A 26,605-nucleotide genomic window follows, 5' to 3' on the forward strand; every position below is an offset into this window, starting at 1 on the left:
GTATACACATTTTCCAAGATGGCTGCGATTTCTCGAGGTCCCCAAATATCAAATGGCGTGGGCGTGAAAAATGGGCCTTTAATTTATACACATATCAAAATTCAGGACAGTTCCAGAGATTTCGAGGTTTGTCTTATTCTGATTATGCTAGACCTGACTTTTGTGAAAGCAACAGAAATATAGGCTTTCATAAAAACTTATATCCCTTTTCATAATAATCATTTTGGGAACTAAATACTGCACTTTTTTAGCGTGATGTCAAAAAAACTAAACTAAAATGAATGATATCAATGTAGATGAATGTAGGTAATTAAACAGTAGCTTAAAATCTTTAATTTCTCTGCTGATATTGCTTATGGTTCAGAACAACAGAGCACTTGTATGTGTTGGTTTTTCTTCCCCATCTTTGTTTTTTTTGTTTCCAAGTTGTTTTATAATCATTCTTTTCCAGTTGTATATTTTTCTACAAGATTTTCTTTTTGATATTTGACGACCATTTCGGCCTAGTGGGTAGTGACACTAGTGACCCTGCCTAAGCAGCCGATGGTCCCGGGTTCAAATCCTGGTAAGGGCATTTATTCGTATGATGAGCATGGATATTTGTTTCTGAGTCATGGGTGTTTTCTATGTATTTAAGTATTTCTATATTATATATATCGTTGTCTAAGTACCCTCAACGCAAGCCGTATTGAGCTTATTGTGGGACTTACTAAACTTTGGTGTTTTTAAAACGGCCGATCACCAACAACCGAACTAACTTATAACTACACTAACACGTATAATATATGCACCATAACATACACTTCACAACAAATTAAGCACAATAAGCAAATAGTAACTATTAACACATTAAATTATACTGATTACAAACGTAAATAAACAACACGGCGGCCGGCAAACTGACCTGCGCCATGTCAAAAACAAAGATGGCTACCTATTTAGGGCGGAGCACAACAGTCGCGCGGTGCAGATGTTTAACAGAAATAGGAACTTTTAACACATTCACTGCCAGACGAAAAACGGCAAGCTACCCCAGGATCCGGGCAATATATATAAGAAATATTAGTAAATAGAAATTATAAGTAAGTAGTAACAAACACCCCAAAACGCGTATGCAACGTCTAGTGTACCACATGCCTTACGATGTGCAAAAATGCTTTAAGCAACCACAGTTGCTGTGTTTGTACTTACAATTTTCCGTCACATGGTTTGTTCGCTAATCCTGGATAATACACAGTGATTTAATGCATTTTATTGTTTATTAATGTAATTTAATAATCGAACTATTTAATGACTATAGGTTGCTCAAGATATTTTTGGTAATCAGAAATCTAGGGCATTAAAATAGGAAACACGCCAAAAATGTACAGAGTTATTGGTTTGAAGTGAGATTTTATGGTCATCAATATTAAGTAGGTCTAAAATATAGTTTTAATCTAATAGACCAATAAACGCGGAGTAATTTAATATATAATACTAACAGAAATATGTAAATTTGAATACTTACGGCATTTTAAAACACGCAGAAACTTTTAACACTCGCACTTTCCCGAACAACTTGCAAAGTAACATAGATAAAAAATACTGTGGTTATGTCTATGTGGTTGAAACATTTTTTAAATATTGTCACGTTGGTATTCTGTATTTTAATAAACGTTTACACCATATCTGTGCAGCCCTTCACAGATAAGAAATAAAAAACCGCATACACTCCGTTCGCAACTCAAGTTGCAACGATCATTTTAGAGGTGCGAAATGTTGAAACCTTAGTTGCTGGAATCATGTGAGTGGTTAAGGGGCATTCGTGGATCGCAAGTTGTTCCAGAGACCTGTCGCCATTTCATCCATCCCGCATTTATTCTATTTTTCACGTCACGGTCGATGTTGCCGTCACTTTGGATCAATGACCCAAGGTACCGGAAATCGGAGCAGACTGGTAGGGATACACCATCTAAGGCAATATGGGAAAAACTGGATAAACCACCGAAATGTCAGAACATATGCTCCGTTTTGGTTAATGAAGTGATTATATTAATTTAAAACTTAACAAACACATCTCTCGCTACGCCTCGTCGCAAGTCTCTGGTGGAAACGCAGCCTAAGGGTTTAGTTTTTGGCATTTTGGGTACGGAACCCTAAAACACGGTTAATATGTATTTAGATCACATCGTCCGATCCATATATAAAAATATTATTTTTGGTGGAGCCATATTTGTCCAATCAATTTCAATAGGTACCTATACTTTCTATTATTTCCTGTTGCGGGGAATCCAAAACAACAAAGCTTAAAAAGGTTCTGGTAAAAACAATAACGAATAGTCATTTCAGAGTATGGACGAATATTTTTTTACGCAAGCTAAACTTTGGTATTTGATAGCCAACTTAAAATAGGGTTAATTTATATATTACATTGATAATATAAAGCTGAATTGCTACAAAACCAGCATTACATAAGTTACCTAGGTAAAATAAATTACACTTCAGGCACAATATTCGTTTTATTCCAAATTCTTTTTCGATAAATAAGTTGAGTAATTATATTTTACACTATCTTATGTTAAAATTAAAAATGATTGAAATAATATATAATAACACATATCGAGGCCACATCTAGTCGCGCCCATTCTATGTTTTCTCGTCAGCGATCTACGTACGAGTATTACGCGCACTGTTTGTCCACTTACCTACCCCGCCTACCCCCTAATACAAATACTTAAACATACTTACCGGCAAAATAATAACAAGTGCTTAGTCTAAATTGCAATCAGTGTCTGTCGCTCCTTTTGTGACATGGAATATGTAAATAAAATGAATATATTTAAGTTCTTATTTTAAGTGAATTGTACAAATTCTTATGAGAATAAAGAATCTTTAAACCGAAATTGAGTATTGGCGTTGAAACTCTAGGTCCATGGGGTCCCAGCGCGCACAAGTTTTTTGGAGAAATCGCGAAACGTCTGGTTGACGTAAGTGGTGACCGAAAAGCTGGCGGCTTCCTCGCACAACGTATATATCAGTATTGCGATACAACGAGGAAATGCCGCCAGCATCCTTGGTACAATGCCTCAAGGGTCTATTTTAGATATAAGCTAGTTATAGTAATCATCTATATATATCCATTATGTATATGCTTTACCACGAATAAATGATTTATGATTATGATTATGTTGTTATTGTAAATAAATACTTTTACAAAGAGTTAATTAATTAAGTTGAGTATTCAGATCATTCAAATTCATTATAACAATTTGATATTTCTATACACTTAAGCCTAGTGCCCTTTCAAATGTCCTCCTCTGCCGATGCCGACCACTATTCGCGCTCACTGAATACTCGTTACAAATCATTGATGGCTTGACAATGAAAATGAAACACTATCAAAATTTGGTTGGTATAAAAACCGGGGCGTTCCTTGCGATAATCATTCAGTTGCCGACATCAATTGAAGCAACATGTACGCCAAGGTACTAACATAAAAAAAAATGTAACTAGTAAGCCTCATAACAATTTAAAAGACGGAAAAGTTTACTTAAAACTTTGTATGATTGCCAATTTATATAAATAATGGCGAGTCAGAAATGTATTTTTACATTATTTAATACCTGATAAGTAGAAAGTATGTGTTGAGAAGATCAGCCGTGTATTATTATCGAGACCAGCATGATCATTCTGACAAGAGTGGAACAACCAGAAAGAAAGAATAATGTTATGGGCAGTTTGAACATCAGTTTAGTTTATTATAATCTTCGTGCATCTTGTGACTCACAGATTAAGTTTGAAATTTTGAATCCTTAAGATTTTGTCATTTTATACCTACATTTATAAATTCTTAAGAATTCGTTACTTATGTTTCAGCTGATCGTTGCTTTGTGCGCTGTGGGCATGGCCCGCGCAGGCGGTCTCCTCGCAGCAGCTCCAGTGGCCTACTCCGCTCCAGTTATCACCAAAACCATCACTCCGGCGGTCTCCTCAGTGTCCTCCTACTCCACACACACCGCGCACGGTAGCCCTGTTGCCGCATACTCCGCTGCCCCCGTCGCCACCTACGCCGCAACCGCTCCCGTCGCGTACGCCGCCGCCCCTGTCGTCGCCAAGACTTACGCCGCTCCCGCCATTGCGACTTACGCCGCTGCCCCCGTGGTGACCAAGACCATCACTCCTGCCGTGTCCTCCGTGTCATCTTACTCGACTCACACCTCTCACGGTTCTCCTGTGGCCACTTACGCTGCTGCCCCCGTGGTCGCTAAGGCCATCGCTCCCGTAGCCTACGCCGCTCCCGCAGCCTATGCCGCTCCCGCCGTGTCCGCGTACGCCGCCCCCGTTGTCACCAAGACTATCACCCCTGCTGTGTCTTCTGTGTCCTCTTACTCTTCCCACACCTCTCACGGTTCCCCCGTTGTGGCTTCTTACGCCGCTTCCCCCGCCGTGGCCACTTATGCCGCTGCTCCCGCCATCTCCACATACGCGGCTCCCGCCATCTCCACCTACGCTCACGCCGCTCCCGCCATCTCCACCTACGCTCACGCCGCTCCCGTCTTGAAGTCGGCTGTGGCCTACTCCGCCGCCCCCGCGGTATCTCACCTCTCCTACAGCGGACTCGGTGCTCAATATGGCTGGTAAACTGAATCTCAGGAGATATTTGTAAATAAAAAATAAAAAAGATATAGGAAATAAACAAATTGTTTATTTTATATTAGTTCTTCTTTTTTCAAGAGGAAAGTAGACGAAAGGTTCTCCATACAAACGTAGTCCTGAATATTAAAATTTTATTTATACAATTAAGTAGATGTTTATTAACTATCATAGCTATGTCCCTTCGATTGATTTTGTTCGATTTTTTGATTATCAACTTGGTATGAGGGTTGGGAGCGAAAAACAAATTCTATACAATTTTTAGGGTTCCGTACCTCAAAAGGAAAAAACGAAACCCTCATAGGATCACTCGTGCGTCTGTCTGTCCGTCTGTCCGTCTGTCACAGCCTATTTGCTTCGAAACTACTGGAACAATTTGGTTAAAATTTGGTACACCTATGTAAATCTGTGATCCAAAGACGGACGTGTAACTTAAATAAATGAATCTCAAACATAAGGGCCACTTTTGGGGGGTAAATGCGAAAATTAAAAATAAAAGTTTTGCAAAGTATATTGTGTTATATGTCAAATGAAAGGGCTTGTTATGAGAATTTCAAAAATATTTTTTTTATAATTTTAAAATATTTAGCTTCGAAGTTATTCAACCGGGGATGGAAGATTGTCATAATCAAATTACAAAAATAAGTTAAATTCCATCAATAAACATTTTCATGTAAGATGTTGCCAAGACGATACCATAAGGCTCGCACTGTCAAAAAAATATCAGATCTTTTGTAGAGCCAAGCATCCACAACTTAACTACAAAAACTCTAACCCTAACAACAACCCTAACTTCACAAACTCTACACTTTAGTCAAAATATGTGGCTTGGCCATTTCGTTACTACAAGAACTATTGTAAAATAAAAAAATTCACCTTACACCCACGCCACGGTAGTCTTGGCAACATGAAAATGTTTTTGATGGGATGAAGTAAACCAAATTACAATTGCTTATCGTAATTGCTAGGAAAGTAAAATACCCTAGTGCAGAAAGGTATCAGTTTCTGCATACTTTTTAGAACATCAATGACCCTCTTTTAGAGCATGAGAAATGAAAAAAATCTTGACTGGTGAAAAAGACGACATCACTGGACGAAATCGAAAAATAAAAAGTGTAGGCGCGTTTTCATATTTTTCCCAAGCCCGTTGTCATCAAATTACCTTGGTTACCTATATACAGTCAGCTGCAAAGCCTGCACAGGCATCCAGCCGTAATGCATAGCCTGCCGCGTAGCCAACATGACAATAGTTAAACGCTCAATAGCGTACCGAAGTCATCTTTCTTTATCACTCTGTCCCATGATCTTAAGCTAGTGACGAAGATTAGCGTCTACAAGGCGCTAATCATCTCGGTCCTTTTGTAGATATGGCTCAGAGACATGGTGCCTTTACAAATCCGATATAAAAAAGCTGGACACCTATCACCTTAGATGTTTACGTACTCAGAATCAAATGGCAAGACAGAGTTCCAAACTCTGAGGTCCTGCGTCGTTCCGGCCTCTATGGTATGGAGGCTCTACTAATGCAGCGACAGCTAAGGTGGTGTGGGCATGTCCTCCGTATCGATGACCGCCGGTTGCCCAAAACCGTATTCTACTCTGAATTGGTGGAAGGCAACCGCAAGCACGGCGGTCAACATCTGCGTTACAAGGACTGACTCAAACTACACCTGAACGCTTGCAACATCAACCCTGAACCCTGAGCGCTGGGAGGAGCTTGCTACAGCCAGATTATCTTGGCGGTCTACCATTTTTAACTAGATCAAATGGTTTGAGGAAAGCCGCCTCGACGCCTTAGATACCAAACGCCAACAACGTAAAGACCGAAGAGAAGACAACAAGAGAGACCGAATCCCTCTTACACGTATATATACAACGCGTCTGGCCGACTATATTGTAACACCTGCAAAAGAGTCTTTAAGACCAAGTTCGGCTTGGCTATCCACATAACGGCACATAATCGGCGTAATCCGTAATTGCTGAGGTCACCGTCATCGACATCGATGAGGAGGACTATATATACGTATACTCTTCCATATCAGTGCGACAGTGACAATTGCGTTTCGTTCGCTACGGAGCTTTAACTATTTGCATGTTCGTTACGTGGGCTGGTATCTCTAAAGCTTGTACAGTGTATGCACCCACATATAAAGTACCATTATTGGTGAGTAGGGAATGCTTAGTGCACTCGGATGAGTAAAATACTCGCAACATTTCGAGCGAATAATTCACTCGAAGCACGTTGCACTCATATTAAACATACGGATGAAAAATGCTTACTTTACTAGCTTCATTGTTTTTTATTCAAAATTATCAGCACTAATTAATGAGAATCTACTTAATGATCTATTGATATTGATATTGATTGTGATAAAATCAAAAACGGCTTGACTGATCATGTTCGGTATAGTTTATATGTCTTTATTAAGCACTACTTTTAAGATTTTTTCGAATGTTTTGGACCCTAGGTTCAAAAACTAGAGGGAAGGGCATTTTTTTTATTTTCTTTCAGAGCGATAAGTTCCGCAAATATTCACTTTAATCATAAAATAGTTCTTGAAAAGCCCTATTCATTTTAAAATTCCTATCCATTGATACCCCACATCATAGGGTTGAAGCGAAAAAAATATCCTCGCTTAACGTGTAGGTAGTTTTAATTTTACCACTTTGTCGGAATCAGTGATTTATACATTCATGTCAAATTGCAGCTTTCCAGTATAAGACAGACAGACAAACGACATTGTTAAACTATGTATAAGTTGACTACGTAACACTTAAAAAGGATAATTTATGTCATTATTTTGATTTGATTACTCTTGATGAGTGGGTTGGCTACTCTCCTGGGCGAAGTTGGACTATTTCACGCTACATGTAAACACGTGTAGAATAGGTATGTGGTTATTGTTTTTCGTATTATTGGTGCTCACGGTGTAAAGGAAAGTGATACGGTGTTAGAGTTGGACCAACCTAACCTAACTCTCTGTACTTACGGACTTAACAATCAGCGGCGTAGCGTATGTGTTTGCCGCCCGGGGCCGATCAGAAATTTGCCGCCCCAATTAATGATCAACATCACTTAGTCAGGTCATAAGTTCTGTCACAAAGATTTTTACTGATAAAAAAAATATAGATACAGTTTTGCATTAAGTATTCATTTTTTTATACTACGTCGGTGGCAAACAAGCATATGGCCCGCCTGATGGTAAGCAGTCTCCGTAGCCTATGTACGCCTGCAACTCTAGAGGAGTTACATGCGCGTTGACGACCCTAACACTCCGCACCCTCACTGAGGTCTGCCAACCTTACTCACCGGCAGGAACACAACACTAATCATAATAATAAATGAGTAGGGTCTAGTGTCATTTGGCTGCGGTTTTCTGTAAGGTGGAGGTACTTCCCCAGTTGGGCTCTGCTCTAGATCTGGAATGTCATCCGCTATTCTGTGCCCTACCACACAGAGCGAGATGACTTTCACAATGCCCATACCTCTCTTTTGGACGTAGTTTAAGGACGGATCCGGGTTCAAACATATGTAATATTCGAAAAAGAAGTTATATTTTATTTTATTTCGCGTGTATTCGCATCTAACGACAATCCCAAAGTAAACAAGTAGTAAATAAAGACGAGCTTTACATAAAAAAAAAAATATTGCATTTTATCAGTATAAAATAAGCTTTCAAATCATGTCCAACTTTTTAGGGTTCCGTAGCCAAATGGCAAAAAACGGAACCCTTATAGATTCGTCATGTCCGTCTGTCTGTCCGATTCTGTCACAGCCACTTTTTTCCGAAACTATAAAAGCTATACTGTTCAAACTTGGTAAGTAGATGTATTCTATGAACCGCATTATGATGTTCATACAAAAATAGAAAAAAAACAATAAATTTTGGGGGTTCCCCATACTTAGAACTGAAACTCAAAAAATCTTTTTTCATCAAACTCATACGTGTGGGGTATCTATGGATAGGTCTTTAAAAATGATATTGAGGTTTCTAATATCATTTTTTTCTAAACTGAAAAGTTTGCGCGAGAGACACTTCCAAAGTGGTAAAAAGTGTGTCCCCCCCCCCGTAACTTCTAAAATAACAGAATGAAAAATCTAAAAAAAATATATGATATACATTGCCATGCAAACTTCCACCGAAAATTGGTTCGAACGAGATCTAGTAAGTAGTTTTTTTTTAATACGTCATAAAAATTTAAAAAAAAAATTTTTTTCATCAAACCCATACGTGTGGGGTATCTATGGATAGGTCTTCAAAAATGATATTTAGGTTTCTAATATCATTTTTTTCTAAACTGAATAGTTTGCGCGAGAGACACTTCCAAAGTGAAAAAATGTGTGTCCCCCCCCCCTGTAACTTCTAAAATAACAGAATGAAAAATCTAAAAAAAATATATAATATACATTGCCATGCAAACTTTCACCGAAAATTGGTTCGAACGAGATCTAGTAAGTAGTTTTTTTTTAATACGTCATAAAAATTAAAAAAAAAAATTTTTTTCATCAAACCCATACGTGTGGGGTATCTATGGATAGGTCTTCAAAAATGATAATTAGGTTTCTAATATCATTTTTTTTTAAACTGAATAGTTTGCGCGAGAGACACTTCCAAAGTGAAAAAATGTGTGTCCCCCCCCCCCTGTAACTTCTAAAATAACAGATTGAAAAATCTAAAAAAAATATATGATATACATTACCATGCAAACTTCCACCGAAAATTGGTTTGAACGAGATCTAGTGAATAGTTTTTTTTTAATACGTCAATAAATTAAAAAAAATTTTTTTTCATCAAACCCATACGTGTGGGGTATCTATGGATAGGTCTTCAAAAATGATATTTAGGTTCCTAACATCATTTTTTTCTAAACTGAATAGTTTGCGCGAGAGACAGTTCCAAAGTGGTAAAATGTGTGTCCAAAGTGGTAAAATGTTGAACAGGATCTAGCAAGTAGATTTTTTTTTAATACGTCTTAAATGGTACGGAACCCTTCATGCGCGAGTCCGACTCGCACTTGGCCGCTTTTTTTATTAAAAGCTTTGTTTGTAAAACTTGTGACCTCACTAAGTAGTTAATAGACAAGACAAAGTTAGTTGGAAAAGGTAAAATACAAAAAATATCTTCAAAAACTAAAACAGTGTATACAATTATATACTATTATATTATTATTATACACTGTATGAACGAGAAACCCGTCAGATTTTAACCACGTATTCCTGTCTTAAGGAGCAAAAAAAAAAATTTGTATTTTGATCAAATTCGGTAAAAAAAAAGTGTGTGTATGTGTTTTCTGCACACGACACGTTATTTATTTTTACACCGAATAAATAGTAGTTTTTTTTTATTTGCACAAAAATTTAGCGAGTTTCCTTTAAAACTTTAATGTGTCTTAGTAAGGCCATATAGTGCTGGCGTTGTCGCAGCCATAAAGGCGTTTTTTACTGATTTATTACAAAAACGAATTTTCACAAGAATTGTCATTATCTTTAACAAGACCGATTTTAGAAAACTTTGTATGACATTTTAGTTTCTAAACATGCGGTCAAGAATACACTTTTAACATCGGTCGGATTCCCATTGTGTATATTCAATATTCACAAAAATATTCAAAAGATAGCCGTGGTCGTTTGCTACGGTCATAAGCTTTAAGCGGGAAGTATAAAGCACATGATCGTCCATACAAAAAGATAAAACGTTTTTCCACTTCTAAATATTTTCCATTCTCCAGGATTTTGTAGTATGTTATTGAGACAATGAAAAAACTAAGTTTATAGGTTTTCCTTTTTTTCAAAATTTGATAACAATAAATAAATAATTCTTAAAAAAAAACGAAACCTATAAACCTATAATAAATTATGCTGAAGCGATGGACATCAAAATCAAAGTGATTTGTTAAGATTTAGTTACTGGAAAACGTTTTCTCCCGAAATGTAATTTCATAGAAAAAATACCGTTATTTCGCAAGGATCGCAAAGCTATTCTTCCCTCTTCAGGTAAAGGTAAATGATTATTTCAGGTGAGAATGTTTTCTTATTACATACGTTTTAGAGCGCGATTTTCAGTAGTCTGCCTTACATTGAATTATTAATTATGGGGTTATAATTTCGTATTTAATTATTTTCTGCCCTCCGGGCGGAAAGCGTCAACTTTTCTCTCGCTGCGCTAAACGAAGTTGCCGCTTCTCGCCTCCAGCAAAAAATAGACAAATTTATTTGTGTCCCAAGGGAGCATCTTCCCGTGGTGCGCATACTATTTTTCTGCTCGACGGAGGCGGAAAGCGGCAACTTTGTTTAGCGCAGCGGGAGCAAAGTTGACGGTTTCCGCCCGGAGGGCAGAAAATAACTATTAAAGTCATTTTACATTATTTTTGTGACAGGGCGCCTTCTGTACAGTAGCAAAGCGCCCAATGCATCAGGTTACGCCCGATGCTTTTGCATGAGGGCGCCGAAAGCGCCCGCAGCGCGACACGTACGTCGAGCTACGCCCGACACTTTCAATATGAGGGCACCGAAGGCGCCCGGCATTGAATCGCGCGTATCGCGCCACGTTTATCGGGCTACGCCCAACTATTTTTGAACGAATGATGGCACCGAGGGCGCCCGGCTGTAGATCGCTCGCAGAGGGCGCTGTGTTAAATTTGATGTGACGTCATATAGGGTTATAGGCGTGTTATAGGTTATACCTATAACCAGTGGACAAGCGTGTAAGCTCGTCGGTGATTTGGAACGCACTCCGGTAGCGATTGGCCGCCCCCGCACACCCGCCCCGCGCTGTTCGCTTCCGCGGTGCGTTAGTTCGCTTCGTGGCTTGATTTGAAAATATTGATTTCTTAATTTTATATTTTTTTAAATACCGTTTTTGCCGCCCCCTATTATGTGCCGCCCGGGGCCATGGCCCCCCTAGCCCCCCCCTCGCTACGCCTCTGTTAACAATGACAACATAGACTACGAACTTAGCATGGATCAACCTTCCACACTTTGTTCTGTCAATGTCGGTGCAGAGTTAGGGTCTCCCCAAACTAGTCGACGCTGTTTCGGCAAATCGCGTACGGAAAAAGCTTTATGTCAACGCAATAAGAGCGAATAAGTCGTAAATCGGCTCGGCCCACGCGAAACGACGTCTTTCGACGGGAAAACGGCGTTTTGCCATAAAGCTGTTCGCATTCGTACGACGCTGTTTGCAGCCTACCGCACACGTTCGCATTCATAAATCTCCTTATACCGCCGTACGGTGCCGGAAAGAGTTGAACGGCTCCGATCACGGCCGAGTACCTACGATAAGGACCGGTCAGAGCTGGCGGAAGCCGATCAGCGTCTTCGACGGCCGAACATAGCTGACGACGGCCGAACAGAGCCGATGACGGCCATAATAATCGTAAAACATTTTTGGATCGAGTCTCAAACGAGGATATCGTAAATTAAATTCACCTTCACTTAATCTATATTGCCACAAATAATCAATCCACGGCCTCCGCTTTTTCTGGTGTAGGTGCTTTTCTCTTCCGACAAGTAGGCTACGATAAAAATGCTGGTAAGCCTTTTCTTCCATGCACGTCTACGTAAAATATCCATCATCACAGGTTATTATATAATATGTAACAATTACCAAGGAAAATAATCTTACAGGTCTGTTCAATTTCAAACTCAGGTTGTTACTAACAACCAGTCTCCAAAAATGAGATTTGCGATTGCCGATCACCCGCTGTCCTACATCTGTTCGTCGGACTCAATGGCTGTACGTGTGCTGTCTGACGTCTCGACGGCAGGACGGAGCACGGGAGAGCCGACCGTCGCTTTACAACTGTTGCGATAGCAAGTCGCAGGCGATCGGGCGTCTCTACGACCGCAAGGAGGATGAGACTGCTAAACGCAGGTGTCCAACCGCGGAGACGGTCGATCGGCTAAATGCGAATAGTGTGGTGTAAAACACTCGGCGAAAGCCGACTCCGCGTCGACTGGTTTGGGGAGACCCTTAGCTTAAAATATGGATTCTAGATGCAGTGCATAAATTCGCAAAATTAAGATTTAATTGTGTTAGGTAATGTAATTACCTATGTTAGGTACCAAGATCAACTAGCTCAAAACCAGATCAAGGTTTTTTACTTTTAGGCAATTAATTAAGACTGGAATATTAAATGACGTACACAACACCTATTATAAAATGCAACACAATTCACGTGTTTAAAAATAAGGAATGAAAAGACACATGTTAATGTTATCGACAAATAGGACGATAGATACTGTTGTTGTCATGTTTTTATTTCAGTGCCATTTTATACCTGCGATGTCTTATTATAGTATATGTAGTATTTTTCACATAACTTGGGTACGATGACAGCTGTCATTTGAAAATACTATAGTTTTTAACGTTAAATTATTAATATATATTTCAAGTACTAACTTATTAACTGAACAAAAATAACTGTGTGCAAAGATTTCAATACCCTATTAATATAGCTGTAACTTGAATCCGGAATAGGCGCATAGCACACTGGATTCGGATGCTGCTTCCTCTAGCAACCCATCATACAAGAAAAATTGACAATCAAATTTGAATCAACGGTATTATAAAATAGAGTTGAATTTGTATTGTTTTAAAATCAAATATAAGAAAAGCAACACTGTTCCATTTAATTTTGGTTTAAGTTTTATTGAAGGTATTTTGTACGCGATTAGCGTTGTATCGCTCAAACATTGAAGCACCGTGCGAACCGGAATGTGCTATGCGGCATAATCTGTAAAAAAAACTATTATATAAGTTTTATTACAAAGAGAAGATAAACTTGCTAGTGAATAACGAAAATTTCAAAATGAATTTAAGAAATCAATATTAATAAAAGGAAGACATATTACATCACTCGTTATTAGTATTGAAAGCATACAATTGGCTTTTTCAAATAAGTTTAACCTAGTGCCCTTTCAAATGTCCTCCCCTACCGTCCACTATTCGCGCTTACTAAAAGAGCACCTAACTTCTTACACATCATAGACGCCTTGACAATGAAAGTGAAACTAGTGCAACATTTGGTTGGTATAAAAACCGAGGCGTTCCTTGCGATAATTATTCAGTTGCCAACACTTACTAAAGCAACATGTACGCCAAGGTAAACAAATAGTTAAAGCCTATTCATATAATGTCAATTGAAAAAACATCAGAAAGGATTCTTATAAAGCGAACGTTAATTAAATACCCAAGAGTAGTGATTTACATATGATTTCGCTTTAGCAAATTAACTTCAATACGGTCCTATTTTTTTTAATCATACAGTGCAATATTAGATCTTATTAGGCTTTCTAAGGCAACAACTTGAAAAGCGCTAAGATGATGTCGATGAATAGTCTGGTGCTTCTTTCAACCTTATCTTCTTATCGTTAGACTGTTAATAAGTAAGTATTTTATTAGTAGTGTGAAATATTTCAGCTGATCTTTGCTCTGTGCGCCGTGGGCATGGCCCGGGCTGGCGGTCTTCTCGCTGCCGCCCCAGTATCCTACTCCGCTCCCGTCATCACCAAGACTATCACCCCGGCGGTGTCCTCCGTGTCTTCCTACTCCACACACACCGCACACGGAAGCCCCGTTGCCACGTACGCCGCTGCCCCCGTCGCTGCTTACGCCGCCGCTCCCGTCGCGTACGCCGCCGCCCCTGTGGTCGCGAAAACTTACGCCGCTCCCGCTTACACGACTTATGCGGCCGCACCCGTAGTCACCAAGGCCTTTGCCCCGGCTGTGTCTTCTGTTTCGTCTTACTCCTCCCACACCGCTCATGGTTCTCCTGCCGTAGCCACTTACGCCGCTGCCCCGGTCGTCGCTCCCGTAGCCCACGCCGCTCCTGCCGTCGCTGCGTATGCTGCACCCGTTGTGTCTAAGACTATCGCCCCTGCCGTGTCCTCCGTGTCGTCTTACTCTTCGCACACCGCTCATGGACCCGCTGTAGCCACGTACGCTGCTGCTCCCGCCGTGGCGTACTCTGCCGCGCCCGCCATTTCCACGTACGCTGCTCCCGCATTATCTGTTCATGCCGCTCCCGCGTACGCCACCTACGCTCACTCCGCTCCCGTCTTGAAGTCTACTGTGACGTACTCTGCTGCCCCGGCGGTGTCTCACCTCTCTTACAGCGGTCTTGAAGCTAACTATGGTTGGTAAATGAATCGCAATCATTGTAGGTAGGTACCAAATAAACAAATGAAAGAAATACTTTTGCTTTTGATTTTAAATAACAATTTCAACTCTATATGCTTAATCCTCATGAGTCTCGTGACAATATAGTTTCTGTGAAATGTTTTGACAGTTGTCACATAAAACCAATTGATGGGTTCCTTCAGATGCATAGATGCCCGAAGAGCAAACTGTTCAGAAATAGGAACCCGCGTAGTGGGGCTCCATCGACGCAGGGAACGAGACAATGGAGTCTACGATTCACTATATGCCTAGAAATTTTATGACCGGCCTGATTTTATTATCGGCCGATGGCATCAATATGATGGGTGCGGTTCAATTTTAATACAAACTTTTAGCATAATTTCATTTAACTACTATTGAAACTCATAATAAACATTATGTATAAAAACAAAATACATAAAGTCGTTAGTCATACTAATTAAATGACAGAATACACCTCAATATGGATGAAGATGCTATGATTCAAATACAAACATGACACGTTCTTCCATGTCAACGGAGTAAAATTGGAAGAACATGCTTAACACTTTCGTCCATGGAGAGTTTTACTTTTTTGTGTACATAATACGTTCATCAATTGGGTTTAAGGCTTTTATGAAGTTATTCATAATAGATTCAAATTCATATTTATTGCATAAAACAAAGTTTGAAAAATGTGACATAGCACGTTCATCCACTCGCGTCTTCAATTATACAACAATCTACCAATTATTCAACTTTAAGGCTGGTCGCCGTTAGGTACGACGACGAGCGAAGCGAGGAGGAGTGTTAGGTAGAACTGTGACCATATAGGCAGAACTATATGTCTCGCAAAGGGTATTCTTGCTTGTCCATTTTCACTAGGCGTTTATATGCCTTCAACATTATGATGTTGGTTTTCCTGAATAAAAAACGTTCTGAGTATAAAATTGTATACAAAGTGAACATTATACTGGTTGCCTGTTATGAAGATACATTATTATGCTACTAAACTATTGTTACGTTCGAAATTATGCAATTCGTTTTTTGTTTTATTTATTTTTATACCAAATCATCATTTCCGTTCATGTTATTTTTTAAAACATTACACACCCCAATATGATAAATGCGTATGTGCTGACTCACTGATGACTCATTGACGCAGTGCTGCGACTACAAAAGCTAGAAAATTAAAATTTGCACATAATTATATTTTAATTTTATCTTTTTGTTTCTATTTCAATAAATAAAAAATGTTCTATTACTAATTAAGGAAGAGCGGTGCCTCTTAACACAGGTACAACACTTACAACTGTATAAGTAATTCAAAACAGACTAAACAATTTTTTAAAAACAATTTTCATTTTTCAATTATACGTAATGTGCACAAGAATGCCCTTCAAAGGTCTAAAAAGGGGATGAAAGTTTGTATGTCGGACAAGTTTTATTTTGAACTAAGAACTTAAAACTTTGTAAAAAGCGGAACCGCCTTCAAAAAACTAACCCACTGAAAAGTACAAAATATTTTTTATATACCCTACCGATCATTGTCTACACTATACATTTCACACGAGTGAAATAGTGATGAAGACGGATTACATTTTTTGAGGTTGTATTTTTACCTTTCAAATATATTCACACTGCTGTCGTGAAAAATTTTGTGTACTACACGAGATCGAAGTTATTTACATCTCGTGCGCTTTTGAGTCCCTTACTGCGCTCAAGATTCTAAATAAGATTATATTATAGAATCTTGCGCTCGCAGGGGACTCAAAATAAGCACTCGAATAAATATCAAACTTTGCTCTCTTGTTGTACAAATAACTATAGACAAGTGAATTCTAAAAATCTACGAACGCAGTTTTGTTTCTTTTTATTCAAAATAAAATAATGGGTTATTTAAGTAAAATGAGCTAACTTAAGGTTTTAAGGTACTTTCCCTCCAGGGCCCATTAACTTTTTCCAACTTTATTTATTTATTTATTTATTATTCGGAGAACCAACAGCTATCAATTGCACAATTGTTATATATATAAATAACAAAGAGCCAATTATAGGCTCCCACCGGTAGCAACAGGTTAACAAATAATTGGTGGTTAGCAGTTAGCACCAGTTTTTTTTTTTTTACAATGTGTTACCAGAAATATTTTTAAATATGAATACTTATTATATTATACACTGAACAAAGAAACCAAAACTTATCAGCAAATTAATACGTTAATCGGTACAATAATAATAATATAATAATACATGCTACTTTATTATTTTACATCATATTCGTAGCATTTACGATAATGTTAACTTTTAAAAGTTGGTGTATGATGCTTAACTAAATCATAGGGCATATACATATGTAGATATTATATAACATCATCTTTTTGTATTCTTTTCATATGCCAAGTTTTTAGGTGTGTGTATTTTTTTTTATCTTGTCCGTAAATTTACTATTACTTGCTGTTTCAGTTGACGTCCTTTATGATGGTCGCAATCATTCATAAATACGATAGTGATAATAGTATTTTATGCATCAGTTGTATAAGAAGGGTCAAAAAAGGCGAGTGGCGTTAGTTACAATGTGAGCCGGAGCCGAAGGCGTAGGCGAACATTGTAAAGGAATACGCCACGAGAATTTTTTGACCTACTTATACAACGTTGCATACAATATTTTTCCTACGAGTCAACAAAAATAAATCTTAATTTAGGTAAACAAATTACAGCAAAAGTATATAGCCAAGATGCGCGAGCATACCTTGTTACGCGCCCGGCCCGCCCCGGGCCGCGGCCGGCCGGTCGGCGACACCTCCTCGTAACTCATGAGGCCCTGGTACTTGCTACTTGCTAAATTAATTTTTTGGACAGTTTTTTCTCAATTTTGGCCACCGTAGCCTACGGAGACTAACAAGCAACGCTAAGCGGTCTTCGTAGTCTATGGGTGTTGCTATATTACGGGTGTCACATGCGTGTTTCTGACTTATGAAGTAATTATTTTTAGTATGCAACCAAATGAATATTTTGTAAGTTGGCATCAATGCACTTAGTTTAAAACTGTATTCGTTTTGGTTTTGTTAGGTTGGTAGCCATTAATCGCAGTAACATTATAGCTTATAAAAGCACAAGAGCTTTTATGAGGAATAGACAATATAGACTTTTCTTGAAATCTTTTATGTATGTTTTTATATTCGTGTTAATGAATGCATAAATGACAGATAACAGTAGAGGAGTAGGAAAAATAGATAAAACGTCTCTTTTAAACATCATTTGGTAGTAAGAGGGGGTTAGTAGCATTAGCAATTCGTCTATGGAACTCTATTTACGAAATTATTTGGGAACTATTTGATAAATTTTTGTTGCTTTTTGCAAACACTATAATTGGTTGAAATGATTGGGTATTGACAGATATAAAAAAAAACTAAAATAACAAAGTTAAAATACAATATTATTAAATAAAATAAATAAATATTATAGGACATTATTACACAAATTGACTAAGTCCCACAGTAAGCTCAATAAGGCTTGTGTTGAGGGTACTTAGAGAACGATATATATAATATATAAATATTTATAAATACTTAAATACATAGAAAACACCCATGACTCAGGAAAAAATATCCATGCTCTTCAGACGAATATATGCCCTTACCAGGATTTGAACCCGGGACCATCAGCTTCGTAGGCAGGGTCACTACCCACTAGGCCAAACCGGACGTCGTTATTATTATTGCATTGTAATTTTCTCTTCTTTAATTTAAGAGCACAGCTCTTATCGGTGCAGCTCGATGTAGTTGTCTCCACCTTGGTCGATCCGATGCCAGCTCTTTATTGTCCTGGTACGACACGGCTCCTACATGCTCCTTTACTTGGCTCATATAACTTTTTCTTGGTCTTCCTCTCCCTCTCCTTCCATTTATTTTCCCTTCTATAATGTTTCTGATGAAACGGTCGTGTCGTAACAGGTGGCCGATCATTTTTCCTCTTCTATTTTTAATAATGCTGATTAAGCTTCTCTTTTCCTTCACTCTTTTTAGGACGGTCTAATTGCTTACTCTTTCGGTTTGATAAACTTTCATTTTCGAAGGGCCGTATATAGTAAGTATTACTTACTCAGACTTTACGGTACCTACGCAAAATAATACGTCTGCTTTTCTATATGCTGCAATAAATTACTAGAACAACTTGCCACCACCAGTTAGAAACTTCATTCCTTAGACAAAACCTTAAAAAGTTTTTTTTTACAAGCAAATTTCCAACCACAAAAGCAAACACATAGATCTATCTATGATCGTACATCTGTCATGCCTAATGTGTGCTCCTCAACTGTTTGTACCTGTACCAACTTACATAATTTCTTTGTACATTTTATAAATTAATTTGAATGTCAGTTACCTACACCTCTCTCTTCGCAATTTTGAAGTCTACTTTTGTTATGTTTTAGTTTTTATTAGTGCCTTGAAACTCAGTGTAGTAGCATACCTGGCATTCTACCTGGTGTACCTACTTGTAACCTGTAAGTAATTTTTCTTTTTTTTATGTGCACCTAATATAAGAATAGTAAAAAACCTAGTAAAAAATAGAAAATGTATTTTTTTGGCGTAAGGTAGGTTAGTTTTGGCGTAAAGCCAAAAAACATTATGTATTTTTTTATTTGCTTTAACCTACCTACTGAAATAGTATAGCACGGAAATCTAAAATCATCTTCGTGCGAAAGCTCTTGGCTAGCTTTAGGTTGCATATATACAGTATTTAAATCCAATACGGGCAAATATTTAAACGGTCCTATGTCAACAGGACCTAAAAAAGTGTATTGAGATAAATTTTGCTTAGAAATACAATGAAAATATTAACCATACAAAATAATTCGGCCTGCAATGCAATGTAAAGCAACATATAAGTTACGAGATACGAGCTTTTTAAAGTAACTCTCAACGCTTTATTGGCAGTTACTAATATCTTTTAATGTCATGTCATGTTATGTCTCGTAATGTTAAAGTACATTGCTGCTCGGTACTTTTTCTAATTTATATATTGATATATAATTAACTACGGGAATAATTAAGTATAGTTTAATTTTTTTTTAATTAATGATTACATGGATTAATTCTATCTGGTTTAATTTATTACCCGTATTGGATTTACACACTATATAGGTACTCAACAAGTTTTGTACAAAAATGCCTTGGACTACTAAGGGAACTTAAAAATAAATAGGTACATAAATCTTTCGATTCCAGCCACTTGGCCATCGAATGCAGGATGCATAACTTGAAATTGCAAACGACACCTAAAAGGTCACGAGTAATTTCCTACACTGAAACTGGAAATGTATTTTGGATTAATTACTGGAAGTTTGGGTGGAGCTTTACCCTGACATTGTTACAATTCGCAGTCATAATGCCACGCGAAACTCGTTCTTGCTACCATATAATTATGTAGCCCGAAGCGCTGTTTTGTAATGTAATGGATGTTATTTGCACCGTCTAGCTCGAGGATTCGATACCAGTTTGTTGACGCTGGTATAAAAGAGAATGCAAGTGCTCTTGAAATTATTCTGTCATCAAAACACACGGATTAAACATGTTCGGAAAGGTACGCAGAGTTATTAAAAAATATAAAAATTAAATTAAATATTTACTCAAATATCTCTCAAATTATAACTCTTAATAAAATAAATTAAAATTAAATATGAATTCAATAAACTCGGTTGAATTTCGCGTTTATGATAAAATCGGTGTATAACAACTAGAAAAAACTTAGAAATCGTAATTAAATTAATGGAATTATACACCCTATGTAGGTAAATAAAACATCAAAATATTTTATTTTTTTTATTTTTTATTAATTAGTTCTTTCATAAGTCACTTCTGCTGCTAAAGTAATGATAATTTGTGTCTTGACATTATACAAGGGATAATTTATAGGGTCCTTCGTTTTAATTAATTTACTGAAATATTAAATTATTCTCAGTTTATTATATAGGACAACGTCAAGTAGAATCAGACTAAGATAATTCTGTAGCGATTTATACAGCTCAGACGTGCATGTGTTATTTTAACTAATTTCATAGAAGTTTGACGTTTAAAATAACACTTGCACGTCTGTGCTGTAAAAATCACTGCAGAGTTATCTTGGTCTGACTCTAACATCTTTCGTATTGTAAAAAAATATCTTTTGCATTGAAGTTTTATAGATTTTATTTCAATCGATTTCCTTATTTTGTTTGCAGCTGGTTGTAGTCCTTTGCGCCGCGGGCATCGCCTCCGCTGGCAACCTGCTGCACGCTGCGGCTCCCGTAGCATACGCCGCTCCCGTCTCCTCGGTGTCATACGCCACGCACACGGCGCACGCCGCTCCCGTCGCCACGTACGCTGCTGCTCCCGTCGCGTCATATGCTGCCGCCCCCGTTGCCTCATACTCCGTCAAATCCGTCGCTCCTGCCGTATCCTACCAGAGCATCTCTACTCACTCCGCTCCCCTCGCGTACGCCTCACCCGCTGTGGCGACTTACGCCGCTGCCCCAGTTGTACACAAGACCCTCGCACCTGTGGCAACTTACGCCGCCGCCCCCATCGTCTCTAAGGCTATCGCACCTGCGGTATCTTACTCTTCCTACTCGACCCATGCTGCTCCCGTGGCGTACGCTGCCGCAGCTCCTGTCATTGCCAAGACCTACGCCGCCCCCGCCGTGCACACCTATGCTGCGCCCGCTGTAGCTTCTTACGCTGCCCCGGTTGTAACTAAGGCTATTGCTCCCGCGGTGTCTTACTCTTCTTACTCCACCCACTCTGCACCTGTGGCATACGCTGCCGCCGCCCCCGTGGTCGCTAAGTCTTACGTCGCGCCCGCCATCTCTACCTACCAGTCTGCCCCCGTGGCTTATGCCAAGACCTACGCTGCTCCCGCCGTGCACACCTATCATGCTGCTCCCGCCGTGCACGCCTACCACGCTGCTCCCGCCGTGGCCACCTACGCCGCGGCTCCCGTAGTCAAGACCGCCGTTACCTATTCCGCTGCCCCGGCTGTATCTCACGTCACCTATTCTAGCGCCTACGGAAACTACGGCTGGTAAATTATCCGAACGAATTGTTACCAACTGATTGTTAATGTTTTATGTTGATATTTATTGTAAATTATATGATGTCAGAAAACAAAAACGAAAATATATAATATAAACAAACAATTTATGTTTTTATTTCCATTATAATTGGAATAAGGTTGTAAAGATAATATATATAATGTTTAACGGGTATTGGTTGTATATCGAGCAAACAGAGCACGCTTATACGGCCTCTTTTGTCAGGTCTTTGATGTATGGATAGAAACTTGGTAGAAAGGAGCTAATATACGAGAAAAATATAAACAAACAAAAAACGTCAAAGCTACATTACAAATACTTATATGATGAAAAAGTGGGTCCTAAAAAGATCAAACAATCATAAATAAAATTTACAAAGTAATCGAGCTACTTATGTTGTCTGTATATTTCTGAGTCAGAACATCAAACAAAACCCTGAGGCTATTCGACTCTTAGCGTTTGGATGCTTGGTCTGATAGTCAAATGGTTAATAAATAGAAATAGTTTAATTTGTAGAACATGAAGCGCTGGTGGCCTAGCGATAAGAGCGTGCGACTTGCAATCGGGAGGTCGCAGGTTCAAACCCCGGCTCGTACCAATGAGTTTTTCGGAACTTGTATGATAAATGGATAGGATAAATGTACGAAATATCATTTCATATTTACCAGTCGCTTTTCGGTGAAGGAATACATCGTCAGGAAACCGGACTAATCCCAACAAAGCCTAGTTTACCCTCTGGGTTGGAAGGGCAGATGGCAGTCGCTTTCGTAAAAACTAGTGCCTACGCCAAATCTTGGGATTAGTTGTCAAGCGGACCCCAGGCTCCCATGAGCCGTGGCAAAATGCCGGGACAACGCGAGGAAGAAAGAAGTTTAATTTATAAAACAATTGATCTCAATTATTATCTCGGTTTCTCGAGGTTTAAGAATCTACATATATTCTTAACCACTTACGAGTAATCGGAGATCACACTTATACGTTACTTGTTTGTTTGCCTGAGGCGATGCTACGAGTATCATTGATGCTGGCGTCTTGTGAATAACAGCGCTATTGTGTTCCAACCGCCTACCGAACGCTCAAAGTGCTTGGTGAAACCAGTATAAGATATCACTCTAATAACGCATAATTAGGAACAAAATTTAATTTAATATGCAATTCATCTTGATAATGTGGATTTTTGAAGTGAAAACTTCTTTAGCGGCGCTGTGCACTTTTTGTGATGGGGAAAAAATGTTAAAATCGCGACAGGTCACGTGACCGACAGATTCGACAGGTTGAAAATTCGTAAGATGGACACGTGACCTTATATGGATGGAAGTTGATTTTTCTGAGAGATAAACTTTTTAATATTAAATAATTGTTAAGCCTGACCAGTATAATATATGATCACGCGCCATATTGCGGAATTTAATTGGAACTAAAATTTTCATACTAAACTGAACTGTGACCCTATACATGAGAGTAACACCGCCCTCTTAACAATGATCATATATTTCTGGTCAGGCTTTAATAGTTCTGAAGTGTTGAATTTTAATTCAATATAAATTGTCATGTTTGTGTACGATAGCGCAATAAATAAATATTGTATTTTACCACATAAATGATAGTACTTTTATACTGATAATTAAAGCAATTCATGCAAAATTATTCCTTAACCATTCTAAAATATCAAAAATGCACAACGTTAATATTCAAGTTTTCACTTCACTTTATTGCAGGCACTAAAACCTTATAAGGCCTCGAAGTCTTACGTTTCAATTAAACATATAATATTGCATGACAGCTGTATACAGATATGCATATGCATGCTACATGGTCTATTCGTAAGTAGCCTTTTTCTGTCTTTCCATGCACAAAAAAACCTGCTACGTAAATGTGATTTGTGTCTATGTATAATAATAATATTATGTTTAATACAGAAGCTCACCTAAGAAACACACTCGTCCGCTCTTCTCACAAGAATACACAGAATGGTGATGGAACTAAGTACTTAGTTTCTTTTTGGCCCAATGGTTGACTGGTAGAGAATACCTTAAGTCATTAAGTCCGCCATTTGTACAATTCTATATCGTGCAATAAAGTTTAAATAACTAAAAAATAAATTGGCACATTAATTAATAATTACCTAATTTCGTGTGTATGGAGGCACACTCGTGCTCGGTCATATAGGTTTGTCATTAAATATTTTGATGAATAAACCGGTTTATTTAATGTTATGCGTGTATTTCTCAAATTTGTAATATTCTTAGTCGTCATTCAGGTTAGTTGATTCATAAAATTATATTCGTACCTGATGCTCAATACATAGAAATTTAAAGTCGGCAGGTATTATTTATCATATCAGCGACAATCGCTTATGCTACGACAAAGAAACGCTTTTTGTCTCTCTATCACTGTTCCAAATTAGAGCGACAGTTACAGTTGGGTTTCGAACGATTGGCATGTTGGCTACGCACCCAGGGACGTATTTGGATTAACTTGGAATCGAAATATAATAAACACGTAAGTTTTTGTTACACTAATAAAATAAAAACATCAACATAATTTCGACAGCACGGTTGTCAATTTAATCGATTTTTTAATGTGTTAAAATTTAATGCAACAACATCATGAGCTGTCAAGAAACTATATAAAATAACCACCATTAGAATTCACGTTCTAAAAGCAACCCTATTTAATCCTAACAGAGCTCAGGACTTCCAGGAAAACCGATATTCAAAATTCACTGGTTTTAAATTTAGCAACCCCTTAATGTTTAAACGTTCAAAAATACAAAACAATTATTCAATTTGTTAGACGGTTTTCAAATTAACAAAAGTAAATCATTGACAAGGGTCCAAATAAAACTCTTTTGTATAAAACTGTGTCAGTAACCGGCTCTCCACGTCAACCGCATATTGAGGTCGGTCCCGAGGCGTAATTCCCGTGGCTAGGCACATTCTAGCGAGGGATCGCGTGAGCCTGACGTGGTGATGCATAACAATTACTTAGGTTGAAATTGCAAAAAAATTCAAACCAAATTACCTTAAAGCGCGTGGTAGTTTTATTATACGGCCATGAGATTATCTGATTGAAAATGAGTGTGCGGCAAACGCATCGCATTTTTTATTTTATAGGACATTTTTACACAAATTGACTAAGTCCCACAGCAAGCTCAATAAGGCTTGTGTTGAGGGTACTTAGACAACGATATATATATAATATATATAAATATTTATACTTAAATACATAGAAAACATCCATGACTCAGGAACAAATATCCATGCTCATCACACGAATAAATGCCCTTACCAGGATTTGAACCCGGGACCATCGGCTTCGTAGGCAGGGTCACTACCCACTAGGCCAGACCGGTCGTCTAAAAATTGATTCAAATTATATTCTTTAATATATATTTACCTTAGCTTACGATTTGTTTAAATTAAGAATTGGCAGTCACTGTCTGATGGAAAGGATGTGCTAGCATTCCAGAAAAGGCAGCCATCAGTGTTGGTTGTTTGTTGAGTAGATAAATGATAAATATGAAAAAAAAATACATACATGAATTATAACAGATTCACAGTTTTTAATTGAAAGAGTGCGCTCCCCAATATGCCGTCCCTCTTTGCGGTATCAACCGATTTAGTGAATATAGGTTATAAGTACGTATAAAGTGACGTTTGGATGTCAACTGCAGCTGCATTACTGTTGCGGCGACGTTGTTGCTGCCGCTGTATCTGTAAAATTCCTTGATATAATGAATGACACAATGAACGTCATATTCGCGGCAGTAATGTAGCGGCAAATCTCATTCATTCACTAATTTTGTCAAGGAAATTTGAAGAGAAAAAAGCTGCGCAATATTTAAGAACAAATTATTTTAATTCAACAATTTCATTTTAGATAGACTTTTTCAACGCTGGATTTGTCTTTAAATAGTGATCAACAAGTCACCAAGACTACAACTCTAACGAGCCAAACTACAATCACTATCTCCGCTGTCAAAGCTTATTGGTACAATAACTAGGCAGTTATTATTTATTTGGATTTAGTTGCTAAAATTAAATGTTTTACAGCTTTAATTACTCTTCCAAGTTCCATTGCAAAGTACCTGTATCGTGCGTATGTTGCCTTACTGTTTTTTTTGTTCCCATGTTTTTTTAAGCCCGCATTCTCAGCTTACCAATTTACCTGAGCATTAGGCATTAGTTATAACATTGTTATCATCAATTTAGAGGGCCAACTTATACGTCTCTTTCTTTGGTATGAACGCTAGCCCGCGCTCACCAAGTGATGACAATAACAACACCGAAATGGACTGAAAGGCTGTGCCAGAAAAACGATCGGAAAAATAAATCAGGGATCACTGCCGTTATTTATCACATCGTCTCGATTTTGGTTTCATTTGAATTGATTTATGATTGGGACCGTTTTCTGCACATTAAAGGATGGCTCTATTTATGTTTCTAGTTGATCAAGTGGATAAATAATAGAGTAGTTAGTTACAATACATAATATGTTCTTAAGGTTGTAACAGTTAACCGTATGTAGGACTATTTTGTATAGTAGGACTAGTACGTAATATTTCTTGTATAGTGACAATGACAAAAGCATACAAAGTAGAAATAGGTAATTGACCTTTAATATTTATGAAGATAGACTTAGAAGGCTTAGGAAGACTTTTGATTAGCATAAAAGGGAGATAATTTGATAATTTTCTAATGTTCTTATTTTTTTTTTTTATTATTATTAATAGGTATTGGGCGGTAAGTTAAAAGAAAAAAAA

The 26,605-nt window shown here is 38.0% G+C and overlaps 1 protein-coding gene across 1 annotated transcript; it reads left to right on the top strand.

Moving 5' to 3' along the window:
- Positions 1–3,433: 3,433 nt before the first annotated feature.
- LOC133523093 (calphotin-like) lies at positions 3,434–21,945 on the top strand. Its single transcript, XM_061858600.1, has 6 exons — positions 3,434–3,464; positions 3,856–4,616; positions 13,722–13,737; positions 14,055–14,769; positions 19,204–19,268; positions 20,992–21,945. Exons 1-6 carry the CDS (start codon positions 3,453–3,455, stop codon positions 21,832–21,834), a joined length of 2,412 nt encoding a protein of 803 aa, XP_061714584.1. The 5' UTR covers positions 3,434–3,452; the 3' UTR covers positions 21,835–21,945.
- Positions 21,946–26,605: the final 4,660 nt, after the last annotated feature.

The sequence above is a fragment of the Cydia pomonella genome, chromosome 11 (assembly GCF_033807575.1).
Source record: "Cydia pomonella isolate Wapato2018A chromosome 11, ilCydPomo1, whole genome shotgun sequence".
Taxonomy (NCBI): Eukaryota; Metazoa; Arthropoda; class Insecta; order Lepidoptera; family Tortricidae; genus Cydia; species Cydia pomonella.

Excerpts from the sequence above, each read along its gene's own strand:
- LOC133523093 (XM_061858600.1), top strand. Across the intron at positions 14,770-19,203 it reads CGGTCTTGAAGCTAACTATG|TTTTTATTAGTGCCTTGAAA; the intron begins GTTGGTAAATGA and ends GTTATGTTTTAG. Across the intron at positions 19,269-20,991 it reads TCTACCTGGTGTACCTACTT|CTGGTTGTAGTCCTTTGCGC; the intron begins GTAACCTGTAAG and ends TTTTGTTTGCAG.